The 19,799-nt window shown below is 38.9% G+C and overlaps 1 protein-coding gene across 2 annotated transcripts in view; it reads left to right on the top strand.

Moving 5' to 3' along the window:
- Positions 1-330: 330 nt before the first annotated feature.
- Positions 331-19,799, top strand: part of SNAPC1 (small nuclear RNA activating complex polypeptide 1) — a 32,736-nt gene continuing 13,267 nt past the window's right edge. The window contains exons 1-9 of one of the 2 annotated variants that reach the window (XM_027065867.2): positions 482-621; positions 2,480-2,562; positions 2,706-2,865; positions 3,019-3,159; positions 4,012-4,116; positions 7,096-7,254; positions 8,842-8,910; positions 9,662-9,724; positions 18,610-18,760. In XM_027065867.2, coding sequence (XP_026921668.1) covers positions 2,713-2,865; positions 3,019-3,159; positions 4,012-4,116; positions 7,096-7,254; positions 8,842-8,910; positions 9,662-9,724; positions 18,610-18,760 — 841 coding nt within the window. In that variant the 5' untranslated portion in view covers positions 482-621; positions 2,480-2,562; positions 2,706-2,712. Of the gene's footprint in view, positions 622-2,479; positions 2,563-2,705; positions 2,866-3,018; positions 3,160-4,011; positions 4,117-7,095; positions 7,255-8,841; positions 8,911-9,661; positions 9,725-18,609; positions 18,761-19,799 lie in introns of both variants that reach the window. The other variant, XM_015068121.3, reaches the window with a different exon arrangement.

Here is a 19,799-nt window from a genome sequence, read left to right on the forward strand (position 1 = left end):
GAGAGAGGGAGACACAGACTCTCAAGCAGGCTCCAGGTTCTGAGCTGTTAGCACAGAGCAGGATGAGGGGCTCGAACTCACAAACCCCCGAGATTATGACCTGAACCGAAGTCAGGGGCTTAACTGAGCCACCCAGGCGCCCCCAGGGTCACTTTAAAGGAAAGTAAGGGTAAAGCCAATTTACATAAGCTAGCCTAATGCAGACCTAAAATCCTGCTTGGGCTCACACGACTCCTGAGATAGAAACTTCTTCAATGAAATTGAGAAAACTGACCTTAGCCCTCTATCTTTAAGCAGATCAGAGCAGGTACGGGCACACAACCACTCATGCGCAAGAAGCAAAACCCACAATTCGCACCAGTCCAGCTAGAGGCGGAGCTAAAGGGGCCGGATAAGGCAAGTACGTCATGCACAGGGGGCGGGACGTCCGGCTTCGGTTTCCTGGGCGACAGCCGCCGGCTGGTCCGCGCGTGGTCTAGGGGCTTTTGCAGGCATGGGGACTCCTGCAGGCCTGCAGACTGACTGCGAGGCGCTGCTCAGCCGCTTCCAGGAGACCGATAGCGTGCGCTTCGAGGACTTCACGGAGCTCTGGAGGAGCATGAAGTTCGGGACCATCTTCTGGTGGGTGTTTCTAGTCCGCTACCCTCGCATCACTCCCTGCTCAGAGGCGGAGTAGGAAGCTTTTTTCTTCCCCAAAGCGCTGCTGCTCCTGGGAAGGGCGGAGGACGGCTGCAGCCCCTGCACGCTGCCCCCAGCTCTCCCGGGCCTTCTTCCTGGGCAGTTTCATTGGCTTCGTCTGCGTCCTTTTGCGGCCTCCCGCCGAGTATGTATTTCTGCCTGGCCACCCTTCTAAACCGTCTTCTCCATCTCCTCTGCCTCACCCTGGCCCAGGTCACCCACCATTTGCCCTCCTCCAGCCTTGTTCTCCTAAAGCCCCTTGTTTAAAAACAAAACAAACACCCAAGCAAAGACAGAACGCTGCACGACTGAATTCGTTTTTCATACAACCACAGTTGTCTTTCTAGAGTGCCAGTCCGATCCTGTCCTTCCCCTGCTTACCACTCCAGTGGTTTGTCTTGCTCCAGGCCGCCTGTGGTCCTCTTCAGGCTTTACTGGGCCTGGAGCTTTCCCCCCAGTTCCTTCTGCCAGACCACCTTTTTCTAAACTCAGATTAATCTCAAATGAACAGTGTTTCAGGGAAGCCTTCCTTTGCCCTTCTAGAGTAAGTCAGGCGTTCATACTGGGTTTTTCCCCAGAGCATTATGCTTCTTTTATGTCTCGACTTAGCACAGGTTATTTTCGGCGTGTAGTTCAAAAGGTGGTGAAGTATAGCGGTTAAGAGCAAGCAGATTACAGAGCGGGACTGCCTGAATTTGAATCACAGCCCAAAGAGTAACTCTGACTTCGGGCAAATTACTTGCCTGAACTTCCATATCCATAGCATAGAGACTGGAATACCTCTTATTGCAGTCATGAGTGTTAAATGAGCTAATACGTGTTAAGGGTACCCTTCATTGCCCTGTAAATATTCATTTATTATTATTTTTATTGCTTTAAAGTTTTCCTTCCATTAGACAGAGCTCTGTGAGGACAGTGACTGGATAAGTTTGATATTCATTAGCATAACACACACAATATTGAAAAAGCTAAATGATTGGCTGAATGAATTCTTGTGATTAAGACTGTGTTTTCCTGAATCAGAAGTAAAAGTTCTCTTTGTTTCAATATAATAATTACCTGTGTAGTTTGTACATTGCGGGGGATGGAGGATAGAGAGCTATTTGTTGTACAGTTAATGAAAGGAACTAATTTTTTTAATGGCTACTAAATGTAATACATTTATAGCTTAATGTATTTAATCCGTAGAACAACTTTGAAAAGCACATACATAATTATCCTTGTTTTATGGAAGGGGAAATTGAGGCTTAATGAGGTTAAGTAATCTCCGTGGTCACACAGCTAGTAGGTGGTAAAGCAGATATTGGAAAATATTGTGGGGGTTACCTCCATATATTTAGCTAAGGAGGAAAAAGTAAAATGAGAAAAAAAGTAGACACTACTTGAGTAGTGGTGATGTTTCTTTAGCAGTTGCTTTGGTTGCTAATACTACAGTAAGTATTTTGCATTCTTTTAGTGTATTCATTATTTGAAGATCCCAGGCTTTGGGAGTATAGTGAAGTCTGCTTTTCTACCCTGCTCCTTCTTTACTTTGGTGAGCTTTGTCCTGCAGAATTGGGAGGAGGGTGTGGGTTATGTTGTATTGTGGTTCTTTAACTTTTTCACCTAGGTGTCTCAAGGACTAATGAGGTGTAGAGTATATCCCTGAGAGTATTGGGGAAAATCTCCGTTGTATATTAGAAGGCATATAACTTTTGTATTTTATTCTGTAATATAACCATGGTTATTTTAATTTTTAAAAATGTTTTAAATTCTTAACCAGGAATAATTTGTAGCCCCTCCCCCTTTGCTCCCCAATCAGCAAGTAAAGTTGATGCCTTAGGAAGATGCATCCTGTTTACCGAGTGCATGCCTATTCCTCAGTGTAAGAAGCACAGCAGAAAAGTAAGTTTTTGTGCTTGAATTGTGAAAGGATCAGATGTGGAATGCCCATCCAGTTTCTAGTAGCTGCTAGAATATACCTCTTCTAATTCGTGTTCATTACTGGTTTACTTAGAGTCATAATATATTTTCTCTTTGTTTTCTAGTGGTAGAATGAGAAATTTAGAAAAGAACATGTTTACAAAAGAAGCATTAGCTTTGGCTTGGCAATATTTTTTACCACCCTACACCTTCCAGATCAGAGTTGGTGCTTTGTATCTGCTATATGGATTATATAACACCCAGCTGTGTCAACCAAAACAAAAGGTAATACTTGTTGTTTTCCCTCAGCAGAAATAGGAAACAGGTACAATATTTTTACAACAAACTGATTTAAACAGGAATGCCAGTGTTTCAAAATTAAAATACATTAATGAAAAAGATATACTTTTAGTAACTTTTTTACTCTCTTGTTTGTAGATTAGAGTTGCCCTGAAAGATTGGGATGAAGTCTTAAAATTTCAGCAAGATTTGATAAATGCACAACATTTTGATGCAGCTTATATCTTTAGGAAACTGCGACTAGACAAAGCATTTCACTTTACAGCAATGCCCAAATTGGTATGTTATCTAAAATAGATTGTTTTTCAAAATGAGAAATTATACTTCATTGTTCATAAAGTACCTCAGTCTCCATAAAGTAGAAAGAATATTATATAATTTCCAATACAATTAGAACAGTGTCTTAAAATAGGAGAAAATGCTTTCTGATTACTTTTTTTTGCAAACAAAAATTTAGTCTCTGCTTTTAAATACAGTGTGTTTCTAGATGCCATCTGTTAAGCAAATTGTTAGAATAGGAAATGAGATTTGGCATTTGCCATTTGTTTATTCCTTTATTCAGATCAGAGAGGTTACTGAAAGAAGATCAAGGAATTTTAAAGTCAGTTGGTGAAGAACTGAAATGTCCACTAATAAAATATGTTTCTTCAGTCTTATGACACTTGAGATATTAGATTAAAAGAGCACCAGGTCCTAATTCTGGATCTGACATCAGCTGGCCAATCATGTAACTTCTCTATCATTTGAATTTATAATCATGTGGCATGACATCTTAAAGGCTATTTTATTTTATTATTTTTTTAAATACTTTATTTTATCTATCTATCTGTCTATCAAAGAGGGCACAAGTGAATGAGGGGCAGAGAGAGAGGGAGAGAGAAAGAATCCCACACAGGCTCCATACTGTCAGCCTGGCCAAATTGGGCTCGAGCTCCCCTGAAGTGGGGCTCAAGCTCACCTGGTTTGGGGCTCAAACTCATGAACTGTGAGATCATGATCTGAGCTGAAGTTGGATGCTTAACCGACTGAACCACCCAGGTGCCCCTTAAAGGTTATTTTAAAAGTCTGATAGTCTTTGGAAAATGGATTATCTAAAAAAATGTCCTTTAAAAGACATTCATTATCACACAGCTATCATATAGAATGAAGAAGAAAATTCAACGAGCTGAAGTTACAGAAGAATTTAAGGACCCAAATGATCGTGTAATGAAACTTATCACTTCTGATGTGTTAGAGGTAATTTGTTTTTTATGCTCTTGAAATTAAAAAAAAAAAATGTTTTATTGTTAACTATATATAGAAGTTACACCTTCATCTAGGGATACTGAATTTTTTTCTAATGATTTTAACCAATCATAGAATGCTTATTGTTTCTCTAAAGTATCAGATGTAATACACTCTAAATCTATGAAAATTTATGGAATAAATCTTGAAACTCTGTGAGAAGCAAAAAATATAGAAGACTGCCCTTGGACTTGGGATGTTTAGATTCAAATACTGAAGCTACCATTTATGTTTGATTTTAAATAGGTCATAAAACAAGAATTTAAAGTGACTTAATTTTTATTTTTTAACACTATGTATTTATTTCTTAAGTTGCTTTTTATAATGCTTATTTTAAAAGCCACTGAAAACAATAAAGCTGTTCTGATAAAACAAAAATATGAAATCAAGATTTATGGGTAAGAGGCATAGTCTTAAAGCAGCTTTACCATCTAATGTATTTTGGTATTTTATTTGAGTTGTCAGTATTGAGAAAAATCATCTTTCACATGAATAAGTAGTGAGACTCCCAGAATTTTACATGCATGGAATAGCACTGCCCTGAGGTTGAAACAAAACCCATTTTTGGTTGTGGACTGATATGGTGGTAGAAAGTTAATTTTTTGTCAACATACCTTCTTAAAAATGGTTTTTGATTTTACGTTCTTTTAAGAATTAAAGGTTCTGAAAGTGTTGAAATACAGGTTCCTTTGTTTGAAAATATTGTCTATGTCAGCAAACAGGTATGGAAGATTTTATATTTTATGTTTTTAAGTTAATTTTTTTTTTTTAATTTTTTTTTTCAACGTTTATTTATTTTTGGGACAGAGAGAGACAGAGCATGAACGGGGGAGGGGCAGAGAGAGAGGGAGACACAGAATCGGAAACAGGCTCCAGGCTCTGAGCCATCAGCCCAGAGCCTGACGCGGGGCTCGAACTCACGGACCGCGAGATCGTGACCTGGCTGAAGTCGGATGCTTAACCGACTGCACCACCCAGGCGCCCCAAGTTAATTTTTATTTTGAGAGAGAGAATGAGCAGGGTAAGGGCAGAGAGAGAGGGAAGGAGAGAATCCCAAGCCAGTGCCACACTCAGCATGGAGCCCGATGTAGGGCTCGATCTCATGACCATGAGAACATGACCTGAGCTGAAATCAAGAATTGGATGCTTAACCGACTGAGCCACCCAGGTGCCCCTGACAGATTTTAGAGAACAGAGCTAGGGTGAACAAAGGCATATCCTTTTAGGATGATTGGGGAGAAGGGTCCAAAGGGCCAAGCTATGGAATGCCTATTCCTAGAAGCTTCTATGTGAAGTCATCGTGATTTTTTGTAGGGTCTTTCACTTACCACAGACCTGCTTTAAGAGCCTTTTCCCTCTGTTGACTCTGTTCACCCTGTCCTGGTGCAGTCTTTCACCTGTTCTCATAATAATCCTTACATTTAATACTTGCCTACGTTGCTTCTCCTGCCTGCAAATGCTATTAAGCCTACATGTCAGCAGACCTGAATTTGGGTCATGATTCAGCTACTCATTAGTTCTAGCTTTGTGGTTAAGGATGCATAATAAAATGAAAAGACTAGGATATTGAATCAGAACTTCTGATTTTTGTTGAGTCACGGTGTTGTATCCCTAAAACTAATATAACACTGTGTGTTTACTATACTGGAATTAAAAAAAAAAGTATATGGGTAAAAAGAAACTTTTGATTTTGAATTATAACTCTATTACTTAAATATGACCTTAAGCCAGTCATTTCTTTGTTTCTTTACTTCTACAATTATAATACAGTAGTGGCTATCATGTGTTGCGTGTTCAGCACGTGCCAGGAACTGTTAGGTGTTTTATGTCTGTTATCTGACTAATGATCATAGTAACCCTACAAAGGAGGTGGTATTTTCCTGATTTCAAAAACAAGGAAACTGAGGTTCAGAGAAAGTAAGTAATTTGCATAAAGTAGGGTACAGTAAGGTACAGACACTGGATTTGAATGTCCAAGCCTATAAGGCTCCAAGGTGCATGTACTTTCTTTTATTTCTTAATCCTTTAACTTTGTATGTTGCTTTACATTTTATAGAACATTCCCACTTGTATAAGCTCACTTAATATAGTTTACAGTGGGCTAGATGGCATCACTTAATTTTGTACAAATGTGGAATGTGATTCTCAGATTGAGGGATTTGCTCAAGGTCACAGTCTAGCAAATGACAGAACTCAGCCTCAAAACCGGGTCCAGCTAGTGGTCTTTCCTCCGTATTTTATTGCATGTAGTAAAATAATGGAATTCAGCACACTGCAAGCTGTACAAAGTTAGGGGCTCCCCATGTCTGGACAGTGTTCTCCTTTGAAGGTTCTGCATGAGTGAGCACTCAGCACTGCCCAGCAGCTCGTGATTGTTTGAACAGATCCCTGTCAATGCCATCAAAACCTACTGGAAATGAATTGAGTAGCCTAACTTGGGGATGACTTGGGTGTTGCAGTGGTCATCTGTGATGGGAGTGTCAGTCGTTCTCTGCTGCTCTTTGAGCCAAGTCTCAATACTGGCTTTATCTGATTTCTGAAGTCTACCTGTAATGTGCTATCTTTCCCTTACCCCATAGACCTGCCCAACTGGCTGGAGGTTTCTGGGGAAGAAGGACTAAGTGATGCCTCAAATGTTGTCATAAATTGCCTTCTATTTCTTTTAATCGTGGATCTTACTAGTGAAGTAATGATGGAGCTTATGGGGACAGGCACAGAGGCTTTGAGGTTTGTGAAGATTAGTGGATCTCTGTGGAGACCATTAATAAAGTTGTACTATTTGGGTTGTATGATTATATTGTTTTCAATATACTGTAGCTTATTATTCTTTATCAACTTAGTCACTTGGGAGTGTCATTTTATTTTGTGTTGGTTTTGCCTTTAAGTTTCTCCTCAAAAATTGAACTGAAAGATTCATCTTTTCACTTTTAGGAAATGCTGAATGTTCATGATCATTATCAGAACATGAAACATATAATTTCAGGTGATAAATCCAATCCAGACAAAGCCCTCAGCTTGATAAAGGATGATTTTTTTGACAATATTAAGAACATAGTTTTAGAGCATCAGCAGTGGCACAAAGACAGAAAGGTATGTGACTGCTTGTTTAATATATCACTGTTGTATTTGCATTCTACACTAATGGCTAGACAGGGATGATGAGGTTGAGAGGCAGTTCAGTTGAGTGGCTACATTCTCCTGGAGTTAAGATTTCGAGAGCTTTACTTTTCTAGGTCTGGCTTTGCCAGTTATCAGCTATGTAATGCTATTTAACCTTACAAACAGATTTTGTATGTCATTATATATATATTTACACAATTATTAATAATAATTCTATAATATGTATTAAATAACATACATTATATATAATATCTGTCTAACTTTAGAGGAATAAGTAATCTTGGTATACCATAGATTTATTCCAATCTTTATAATTTAGCATTTTCTAGAGGTTGCACACTGGCGGTCTTTGGGCCAAATCCTACACACACGTGTGGCTTGTTTGACACAGTGTTGATCCCTAAAATTGTTTTAAAATGTCAAAATAATTACTGACACTTAAATATTTGTGGACTTCAGTTAAAATTCCAGACATCTAGCTTCTGTTAAAAATCAGTGGTTTGTAATAGTGGTCCCACTTTTGTGCATGGCAACAGACTGCTAGACCTGAGTGGTGGCTTCTTCCATTGTGAGAGGGCATGCTCTGCCTGCCTCGATTTATCCATTTACAGATCTCATCAGCACAGTTTAGTTTTACACAGTTTTACAGATTTTCAGTTTAGTTTTCTGATCCAGATACTGACGCTGGAGCTGCCCACTTTCCACAGTAACCTTTTCACCTAGAGAAACTTTTTACCCTGGAAACCTCATGGCCAGCCTTGCTGAATTTAGCTTTGAAATCACCACTCCATCTTATTTTAGTAAATACTTTTAGGAAAAAATAAAAGTAAAACATAAGCAATTTCTGATGACTTAATTATGTGTCTGATAATGTATTAGTGTTTTCATAAATGCTAGATGGGAATTTTATTTTATATATTGTCTTTCAGAAAGATTGGTTGCCAGTTTTTGGCTTTTCATTATATAAAGGGATTTGGCTCAAAACTTAATTTTAGAAAAGGTAAACAAAGAAAGTGATGAGATGACAGTCTTGAGAAGAAGGAAACAGTTTGCTTCCTCTACCCACATTTATTTAATGAGAGACAGCACAGTTTAGAATGTTTGAATACTTCAAGTGTTACAAATGGGTTACACAAATGACCTAGGCAATCAATGTAAAAATCTATCGGAGTACTCTCTTATTGCCCTTTTTTTATACTACTTTTTTTATAGCACCCTCTTTGAGTAAACTCTCTAGCTAGCATTACTAAGACCTCTGAATACCTGAAGGAAAGGAGAATAAACCAATTTTCTTACTACTATGTGAAATGCATGTTTTCCTTCCTTAGTTAGGAGGATTTAGGCATTTTATTGATGATTTTTAGAACTATTCTGAAACCTAACCTTGACCTTAACTTAATGTCAGGTGGTGGACCGTGCAGTAATAAGGTGAAATGATCTTTTAGTTTTGCAGTAATTAAAAAAATAAATGATTCTCATTGCTCTGAAATTATTTGCAATTGATTTTTAGTTAATTTGAATTGTAAATGTGTATATATAACTTTTGTGCTCTTCCAGAATCCATCCTTAAAATCAAAAGTTAAAGATGGAGAAGAAAAGAGAGAAGGAAATTCACAAGAATCAGAGGTCAGAGAAATTCACTATCTGATTGTTTGCAGGGCAATAGTTTGGTTAGTTTATTTTCATTTTCTGTGTGGTTCTGTATACAAGTATTATGTATACAAGTGATTCTGTGTACAGGTATTATGACCCTTGGTATTAAAATAATTATCTCAGACAATCCTGAAACATCGGCTCTATGAAAAGTTAGTCTGTTTTTTCCTGGAAACCTTGTGGAAGACCACAACAAGTGTAAATTGGGAGTGAGGATGTTAAGAGTTTTTGCAGGGAAAGGGGAGAATGATGGTGGAAGGTGCTCTTAGTCTTTACACAGGCAGAGTAGGGTTTTTGAAATATGTCTTTTCTTCCTGTCCTACTTTCAGCCAGTGTGGAGCTCTAGCTACTGTTTATTGCTTCCTGCCTCCAGGGTTTTCATCCATCTTCGTGGATGAGACAGGAGTCATTTTGGGGCATAGGCAGAAGAGGAGGCAGATGAGGAGGGAGTGGCCTGATCACCAAGGCTTTCATTCATATAATCTTCCTTAAATCCTGAATTTCAACAGTCAGAAGCTATGGAGATGGTATTGTGGACCTGCTATGAGAATGTTGTGTGTGTTTATATGTCTTTGGTCAATATGTGTCCAAAAAATGTTAATTTCTTTTTACTGTACCTTCTATCTCCAGTCTTATTTCTGATACCAAATACCTGGGTATTCATAATTTCTTTTAATGTTTATGTGTTTTAACTTTTTCACCTTCCTGTTTATTTCTTATCCAGAGATGTGAAAGGGCAGAATCCTTAGCGAGAATAAAATCAAAGGCCTTTTCAGTTGTTGTTCAGGTAAGTTCTTTCTTTTTTTTTTTTTTTAATTTTAACATTTATTTTTTTATTTTTTCAGTATATGAAATTTATTGTCAAATTGGTTTCCATACAACACCCAGTGCTCATCCCAAAAGGTGCCCTCCTCAATACCCATCACCCCCCCTCCCCCCCCCCCCCCATCAACTCTTAGTTTGTTCTCAGTTTTTAAGAGTCTCTTATGCTTTGGCTCTCTCCCACTCTAACCTCTTTTTTTTTTTTTTCCTTCCCCTCCCCCATGGGTTTCTGTTAAGTTTCTCAGGATCCACATAAGAGTGAAACCATATGGTATCTGTCTTTCTCAGTATGGCTTATTTCACTTAGCATCACACTCTCCAGTTCCATCCACGTTGCTACAAAGGGCCATATTTCATTCTTTCTCATTGCCACATAGTACTCCACTGTGTATATAAACCACAATTTCTTTATCCATTCATCAGTGGATGGACATTTAGGCCCTTTCCATAATTTGGCTATTGTTGAGAGTGCTGCTATAAACATTGGGGTACAAGTGCCCCTATGCATCAGTACTCCTGTATCCCTTGGGTAAATTCCTAGCAGTGCTATTGCTGGGTCATAGGGTAGGTCTATTTTTAATTTTTTGAGGAACCTCCACACTCTTTTCCAGAGTGGCTGCACCAATTTGTATTCCCACCAATAGTGCAAGAGGGTTCCCATTTCTCCACATCCTCTCCAGCATCTATAGTCTCCTGATTTGTTCATTTTGGCCACTCTGACTGGCGTGAGGTGATATCTGAGTGTGGTTTTGATTTGTGTTTCCCTGATGAGGAGTGACGTTGAGCATCTTTTCATGTGCCTGTTGGCCATCCGGATGTCTTCTTTAGAGAAGTGTCTATTCATGTTTTCTGCCCATTTCTTCACTGGGTTATTTGTTTTTCGGGTGTGGAGTTTGGTGAGCTCTTTATAGATTTTGGATACTAGCCCTTTGTCCCATATGTCATTTGCAAATATCTTTTCCCATTCCGTTGGTTGCCTTTTAGTTTTGTTGGTTGTTTCCTTTGCTGTGCAGAAGCTTTTTATCTTCATTAGGTCCCAGTAATTCACTTTTGCTTTTAATTCCCTTGCCTTTGGGGATGTGTCGAGTAAGAAATTGCTATGGCTGAGGTCAGAGAGGTCTTTTCCTGCTTTGTCCTCTAGGGTTTTGATGGTTTCCTGTCTCACATTCAGGTCCTTTATCCATTTTGAGTTTATTTTTGTGAATGGTGTGAGAAAGTTGTCTAGTTTCAACCTTCTGCATGTTGCTGTCCAGTTCTCCCAGCACCATTTGTTAAAGAGACTGTCTTTTTTCCATTGGATGTCCTTTCCTGCTTTGTCAAAGATTAGTTGGCCATACATTTGTAGGTCTACTTCTGGGGTTTCTATTCTATTCCATTGGTCTATGTGTCTGTTTTTGTGCCAATACCATGCTGTCTTGATGATGACAGCTTTGTAGTAGAGGCTAAAGTCTGGGATTGTGATGTCTCCTGCTTTGGTCTTCTTCAAAATTCCTTTGGCTGTTCGGGGCCTTTTGTGGTTCCATATGAATTTTAGGATTGCTTGTTCTAGCTTCGGGAAGAATGCTGGTGCAATTTTGATTGGGATTGCATTGAATGTGTAGATAGCTTTGGGTAGTATTGACATTTTGACAGTATTTATTCTTCCAATCCATGAGCACAGAATGTTTTTCCATTTCTTTATATCTTCTTCAGTTTCCTTCATAAGCTTTCTATAGTTTTCAGCATACAGATCTTTTACATCTTTGGTTAGATTTATCCCTAGGTATTTTATGCTTCTTGGTGCAATTGTGAATGGGATCAGTTTCTTTATTTGTCTTTCTGTTGCTTCATTATTAGTGTATAAGAATGCAACTGATTTCTGTACATTGATTTTGTATCCTACAACTTTGCTAAATTCATGTATCAGTTCTAGCAGACTTCTGGTGGAGTCTATCGGATTTTCCATGTATAATACCATGTCATCTGCAAAAAGCGAAAGCTTGACTTCATCTTTGCCAATTTTGATGCCTTTGATTTCCTTTTGTTGTCTGATTTCTGATGCTAGAACTTCCAACACTATGTTAAACAACAGTGGTGAGAGTGGACATCCCTGTCGTGTTCCTGATCTCAGGGAAAAAGCTCTCAGTTTTTCCCCATTGAGGATGATGTTAGCTGTGGGCTTCTCATAAATGGCTTTTATGATCTTAAATATGTTCCTTCTATCCTGACTTTCTTGAGGGTTTTTATTAAGAAAGGTTGCTGAATTTTGTCAAAGGCCTTTTCTGCATCGATTGACGGGATCATATGGTTCTTATCTTTTCTTTTATTAATGTGATGTATCACATTGATTGATTTGCGAATGTTGAAGCAGCCCTGCATCCCAGGAATGAATCCCACTTGATCATGGTGAATAATTCTTTTTATATGCTGTTGAATTCGATTTGCTAGTATCTTACTGAGAATTTCTGCATCCATATTCATCAGGGATATTGGCCTGTAGTTCTCTTTTTTTACTGGGTCTTTGTCTGGTTTAGGAATCAAAGTAATACTGGCTTCATAGAATGAGTCTGGAAGTTTTCCTTCCCTTTCTATTTTTTGGAATAGCTTGAGATGGATAGGTATTATCTCTGCTTTAAACGTCTGGTAGAACTCCCCTGGGAAGCCATCTGGTCCTGGACTCTTATTTGTTGGGAGATTTTTGATAATTGATTCAATTTCTTCGCTGGTTATGGGTCTGTTCAAGCTTTGTATTTCCTCCTGATTGAGTTTTGGAAGTGTGTGAGTGTTTAGGAATTTGTCCATTTCTTCCAGGTTGTCCAGTTTGTTGGCATATAATTTTTCATAGTATTCCCTGATAATTGCTTGTATCTCTGAGAGATTGGTTGTAATAATTCCATTTTCATTCATGATTTTATCTATTTGGGTCATCTCCCTTTTCTTTTTGAGAAGCCTGGCGAGAGGTTTATCAGTTTTGTTTATTTTTTCAAAAAACCAACTCTTGGTTTCGTTGATCTGCTCTACAGTTTTTTCAGATTCTATATTGTTTATTTCTGCTCTGATCTTTATTATTTCTCTTCTTCTGCTGGGTTTAGGTTGTCTTTGCTGTTCTGCTTCTATTTCCTTTAGGTGTGCTGTTAGATTTTGTATTTGGGATTTTTCTTGTTTCTTGAGATAGGCCTGGATTGCAATGTATTTTCCTCTCAGGACTGCCTTCGCTGCATCCCAAAGCTTTTGTATTGTTGTCTTTTCATTTTTGTTTGTTTCCATATAGTTTTTAATTTCTTCTCTAATTGCCTGGTTGACCCACTCATTCTTTAGTAGGGTGTTCTTTAACCTCCATGCTTTTGGAGGTTTTCCAGACTTTTTCCTGTGGTTGATTTCAAGCTTCATAGCATTGTGGTCTGAAAGTATGCATGGTATAATTTCAATTCTTGTATACTTATGAAGGGCTGTTCTGTGACCCAGTATGTGATCTATCTTGGAGAATGTTGCATGTGCACTCGAGAAGAAAGTATATTCTGTTGCTTTGGGATGCAGAGTTCTAAATATATCTGTCAAGTCCATCTGATCCAATGTATCATTCAGGGCCCTTGTTTCTTTATTGACCGTGTGTCTAGATGATCTATCCATTTCTGTAAGTGAAGTGTTAAAGTCCCCTGCAATTACCACATTCTTATCAATAAGGTTGCTTATGTTTGTGAGTAGTTGTTTTATATATTTGGGGGCTCCTGTATTTGGCACATAGACATTTATAATTGTTAGCTCTTCCTGATGGATAGACCCTGTAATTATTATATAATGCCCTTCTTCATCTCTTGTTACAGCCTTTAAAGTCTAGTTTGTCTGATACAAGTATGGCTACTCCAGCTCTTTTGACTTCCAGTAGCATGTAGTTCTCCATCCCCTCACTTTCAATCTGAAGGTGTCCTCGGGTCTAAAATGAATCTCTTGTAGACAGCAAATGGATGGGTCTTGTTTTTTTATCCATTCTGATACCCTATGTCTTTTGGTTGGCACATTTAGTCCATTTACGTTCAGTGTTATTGTAGAAAGATACGGGTTTAGAGTCATTGTGATGTCTGTAGGTTTCATGCTTGTAGCGATGTCTCTGGTGTTTTGTCACACAGGATCCCCCTTAGGATCTCTTGTAGGGCTGGTTTAGTGGTGATGAATTCCTTCAGTTTTTGTTTGTTTGGGAAGACCTTTATCTCTCCTTCTATTCTAAATGACAGACTTGCTGGATAAAGGATTCTCAGCTGCATATTTTTTCTGTTCATCACATGGAAGATCTCCTGCCATTCCTTTCTGGCCTGCCAAGTGTCAGTAGAGAGATCCATCACGAGTCTTATCAGTCTCCCTTTATATGTTAGAGCACTTTTATCCCTAGCTGCTTTCAGAATTTTCTCTTTATCCTTGTATTTTGCCAGTTTCACTATGATATGTCATGCAGAAGATCGATTCAAGTTACGTCTGAAGGGAGTTCCCTGTGCCTCTTGGATTTCAATGCCTTTTTTCCTTCCCCAGATCAGGAAAGTTCTCAGCTATTATTTCTTCAAGTACACCTTCAGCACCTTTCCCTCTCTCTTCCTCCTCTGGAATACCAATTATGCGTATATTATTTCTCTTTAGTGCATCACTTAGTTCTCTAATTTCCCCCTCATACTCCTGGATTTTTTTATCTCTTTTTCTCAGCTTCCTCTTTTTCCATAATTTTATCTTCTAGTTCACCTGTTCTCTCCTCTGCCTCTTCAATCCAAGCCGTGGTTGTCTCCATTTTATTTTGCAGTTCATTTATAGCATTTTTTAGCTCCTCCTGTTCCTTAGTCCCTTGATCTCTGTAGCAATAGATTCTCTGCTCTCCTCTATACTGTTTTCAAGCCCAGCGATTAATTTTATGACTATTATTCTAAATTCACTTTCTGTTATATTGTTTAAATCGTTTTTGATCAGTTCATTAGCTGTTGCTATTTCCTGGAGTTTCTTTTGAGGGGAATTCTTCTGTTTCATCACTTTGGATAGTCCCTGGAGTGGTGCGGAACTGTGGGGCACTTCCCCTGTGCTGTCTTGAATAACTTGCGTTGGTGGGCGGGGCCGGCAGTCAGACCTGATGTCTGCCCCCAGCCCACCGCTGGGGCCACAGTCAGACTGGTGTGTGCCTTCTCTTCCCCTCTCCTAGGGGCGGGATTCACTGTGGGGTGGCGTGGCCCGTCTGGGCTACTTGCACACTGCCAGGCTTGTAGTGCTGGGGATCTGGCATATTAGCTGGGGTGGATCGGCAAGGTGCACAGGGGCAGGAGGGGCAGGCCCAGCTCACTTATCCTTCGGTGATCCACTTTGGGAGGGGCCCTGCGGCACCAGGAGGGAGTCAGACCCGCCGCCAGAGGGATGGATCCGCAGAAGCACAGTGTTGGGTGTTTGCGTGGTGCGAGCAAGTTCCCTGGCAGGAACTGGTTCCCTTTGGGATTTTGGCTGGGGGATGGGTGAGGGAGATGGCGCTGGCGAGTGCCTTTGTTCCCCGCCAAGCTAAGCTCTGTCCTCAGGGGCTCAACAACTCTCCCTCCCGTTGTCCTCCAGCCTTCCCGCTCTCCGAGCAGAGCTGTTAACTTATGACCTCCCAGATACTAAGTCCCGCTTGCTGTCAGAACATACTCCCTCCGGCCCCTCCGCTTTTGCAAGCCAGACTCAGGGGCTCTGCTTGGCCGGCAGGACGCCCCTCCGCCCCGGCTCCCTCCCACCAGTCCGTGTAGTGCGCACCGCCTCTCTGCCCTCCCTACCCTCTTCCATGGGCCTCTTGTCTGCGCTTGGCTCCAGAGAATCCATTCTGTTAGTCTTTTGGTGGTTTTCTGGGTTATTTAGGCAGGTGTAGGTGGAATCTGGGTGATCAGCATGACGTGGTGAGCCCAGCGTCCTCCTATGCCACCATCTTCCCTTCTCACCCCTTAACATTTATTTTTGAGAGAGAGAGAGAGAGACAGAGTGCGAGCAGGGAAGAGGCAGAGAGAGAGGGAGACACAGAATCCAAAGCAGGCTCCAGGCTCTGAGCTGTCAGCACAGAGCACTACGTGGGGCTCCAACTCATGAACTGTGAGATCATGACCTGAGCCAACTTCGGATGCTTAACCAACTGAGCCACCCAGGCGCCACAATACAAGTATGTAGTTTAAAAAGTCTAATACTACTACAGAGCTCATATAACCCAGCAGTCTCCTGCTCCATGACTTCCACCCCGGAATTCCTAATCCATCTTTAATTTTTTCTCTTTCAGTTATCTTTTCTGGTGTTTACTTGGAATTTTGACACTGTTGTTTGTTATTGTCTTCCAGCTTTTGATATTCTTGATCATGGAAGGTTTTAGGACTTTCTATCCCTGGAGTTTTGAAATTTCATGATAATGTAACTTGGTGTGGGTCTTTTTTTTTTCCATCGCTGCCCTTGGCTTTCAGGGCAGGCATCCTTTCGATCTGATAGCCTTCAGTTATGAGGAGTTTTTTATATTGTTTTTTTGATAGTATTTTTGCTGCATTCTTGCTTTTTCTCTTGAATTTTCATTTTCTTATTTTTGTTTTCTGTTTTCAATCCCTGTTTTCAGGAAGTCTGTCTAAACTTTGTCTTCTGAACCATTATTTGAATTATTTCTGCTGACCTTTTTTTATTGCTAAGATTTTTTTTTTTCTTTTCTGAATCTTTTCTTACTTAAAAAAATTTTTTTTTTCTGGAGGCACTATCTTTATCTTTTATCTGTTTGAGGATATTACAGTATATTGACGTTTCCTCCTTTCTCCCTAGAGTTCCTATTTTTGTTTATTTTGATCTCTTTCATTTTGGTGGCTTTGTTGAAACGTTTGAAGAGCCTTAGATCATATTTAAGAGTGGTCATATAGAGCTACAACTTTTAGCCTCAGTATTTCTTTTCCTTGGATCTGGTCATTTTTACCAGACAGCTTGTCTGTGGGAAGGAGAGGTAAATAAACCAGGCTGCCAATATTTTGGGAGCCTACAGAGAGAGTCCCTCAAGAGGCTTACCGTTCCTTATGCAGATTTCACCTAACTCCTGGGTTGTCAGTGAGAGACTCTGTCCCCTTCTTCTGTTACACCATTCCTCAACCCTGTAGCTTAGCCTCTCCAGAGAGCAAGCCTCCTGTTTTCTGCAGGAGGTCAGTTGTTGAATTTTGAGGTTGGGAAACAGGACACAATTACTTCTGTAGATTTTCAGCCTATCTGCCATTTTTGTTGTCCCATTTCTTTTTTTTTTTTTTTTTTTAATGTTTATTTAGTTTTGAGAGAGAGAGGGACGCAAAGTGTGAGTAGGGGAGGGGCAGAAAGAGAGGGAGACACAGAATGCAAAGCAGGCTCCAGGCTCTAAGCTGTCAGCATAGAGCCTGATGCAAGGCTCCAACTCATGAACTGTGAGATCATGACCTGAGTCAAAGACACTTAACCAACTGAGCCACCTAGGTGCCCCTTTGTTGTCCCATTTCTGATGAATAATTCCTGATCCACTTGGGTCAGCTTGCTTTCTAGTAACTTCCTCAATATAGGTAATTAGATTTCAAATTTCTTCATTCACTTCAATCAGCTACCACTCACTGTTTCTACTGCTAAAATTTTTTTAGCAGCTGCATTGTTTTCTGTTAGCTCTGTTTTGTGAATTTATTCATTTTTAGCTTCTTACTTTCATGTTAGTGGCATTTTAGGAGAGAGCACTGATAAACTTATGTGCTCAATCCCATATTTTTTCCTGTTTTTTTTTTATGAATCCAAGAATGTCTGTATTCTGTGGGAAATTACTATCATTTTCTAGTTGTAGAAATGAAAAGGAATAAAAAAAGTTAAAAGTGACTGTAGATTTGTTAAGTGTTACATATAGGTATCTCACAGTAAATTAAGTACAAAATATTGTTGAACAAAGAACAATAAATTAATCCAAATTGTTTTAAACCAGAACTGTTTCCATATAATATAGTGTCAATTGATATTTAATGTGTATCTTTAGACATTATGAAATACTTTTTAAAAGTTATTAAAGAATTAAATTATAATTCCCATAAAGTGTTAATAGAGTGTCATAGCATAGCTGCAGATTTTTTCTTTATTGAGACACAATTAACATATAATGCATGATAGTTTTTAAACAATTGTTAATACCTGCACTGCATACATGGCATTAACTGAAAACTCCTGTGAGAACTCTGCTTAAGCAAGTAAGGGAATTCATTGACTGATGAAACTAAAATGTCCTTGCACCGTCCCTCCATTTCTTACCTGCTGTGTTGCTTTTATTGTCTTCAAGTGTTCTTCCTGACAGTCTGCTTTGCCGTGGTCCCAGCTTAAGTTCAATAGAAAGGGAGAATTTTCCTTCCTGATAGTTAACTAGAACTCTAAAATGGAGTTATTCTGGCCATGATAGAGATCACATGCCCAAAATCAGTGGCCATGGGAATGTGAAACTTTTGACTAGGTCAGCGGCACATACTTGGAACCAGGCATAAAGTAGTTCCACTCAAAACATGGTGGTAACTAGGGAACATAAATGTTACTAGAAGAAAGGAAAAATAGGTTATTAGACAGTAAGAAACAGTACTCATCCTTTACACCTGTTTCCCAGCCATGCAACTACAACTACATTTTAACCCAACAACTACATTTTTCACCCAGTTTGAGTAGTTGCTGATGACACTCCAGAGAGGCTTTCCTATTGTAAAGATAAAAGAGTATATATATGCAACAAGTGTTAAGCCAGCATTATGGTAAAGTACTTTATGATTTTTATTTTTCCTCCTCTTTGATTGTATATGCTTCTTTCCCTAAATTATCCATCAGTTGGATTCATTTTGTGATTCATTGTGGTTAATTGGATTTCTCACTCTCAAGGCATCCAAGTCAAGAAGGCACCGTCAAGTCAAACTTGACTCTTCTGACTCTGATTCTGCATCTGGTCAAGGACAGATCAAAGCAACTAGGAAAAAAAGAAATAAAGAAACATTGAAATCAGCAGGAAGGAAGATGTCTTCCAAAAACAGAGGTAACTTTTTAAAGTCTTTTTGAGACTCAACAAGGGATAATGGGTCTTATTCAAAGCCTCCCCTTACCATTTTTTTTAAGTTATATTCCTATTTTAATTTTTTAAAAATTCTTTATTTAAAAATTTTTTTAAGTTCATTTATTTATTTTGAGAGAGAGAGAGAGAGAGAGAGAGAGAGAGAGAGAGAGAAAGAGTGACATAGGGAAAGGGAGAGAGAGAATCCTAAGCAGGCTCCATGCTGTCAGCACAGAGCCCAATGCAGGGCTCAAACTCACAAACTGAGATCATGACCTGAGCTGAAATCAAGAGTTGGACACTTAACCAACTGAGCCACGCAGGCACACCTATATTATTCTTTTAGAATATGTATGTTGTGTGATAATTATGGCCTTAGACAATTTTGCAGAACAAATACATCCAATGAAAACTGGACAAGTTTACAAAGATAAACATGAGGCTAATAAAGCTATTACATCATATCAAACTTACCTATTTTTTCTTTATTAAAAAGGATTAGACACTTGTTTGAGAACCTTATGAGATTTAATATAAAAAATAAATTAGTTATCTTAGATTCTTAGAATCTTACTGCTGAAAGGGACTCTAGGAGTCATCAAATTCATCATTTCATAGACGATGAGATTCAGTTCAGGTCCATACAGATTAAATAACTTGTCCAAAAGTCACGTAGCTATATAATTATAGAATCAGTCTAGAATTTCCAGAGCATACTTTATTAGTAATTTTTGTGTGTGAAATAATGTATTCTATAAACTGTATTTCCCTTTAGCTGCATTAGTTAAGATGCACCTTTTCTTTTAAAATAGTGTGTCTATAAAATTAACCTTGGTATGTGATTCCTAAAGAAATTACATTTTAATAGTTTAATTTTTAAGAAATTACATTAAGTATTACGTATTCACCATACATACACACATAGCAGACTCAGGAGAAAATAAAAAAAAGCATTAGAAGCATTAGTAAATATTCAGTCTAGTATAAAACACTCCCAGCTTCTAGAGCAGTATATGAAAATATG

The sequence above is a fragment of the Acinonyx jubatus genome, chromosome B3 (genome assembly GCF_027475565.1).
Source record: "Acinonyx jubatus isolate Ajub_Pintada_27869175 chromosome B3, VMU_Ajub_asm_v1.0, whole genome shotgun sequence".
NCBI lineage: Eukaryota > Metazoa > Chordata > Mammalia > Carnivora > Felidae > Acinonyx > Acinonyx jubatus.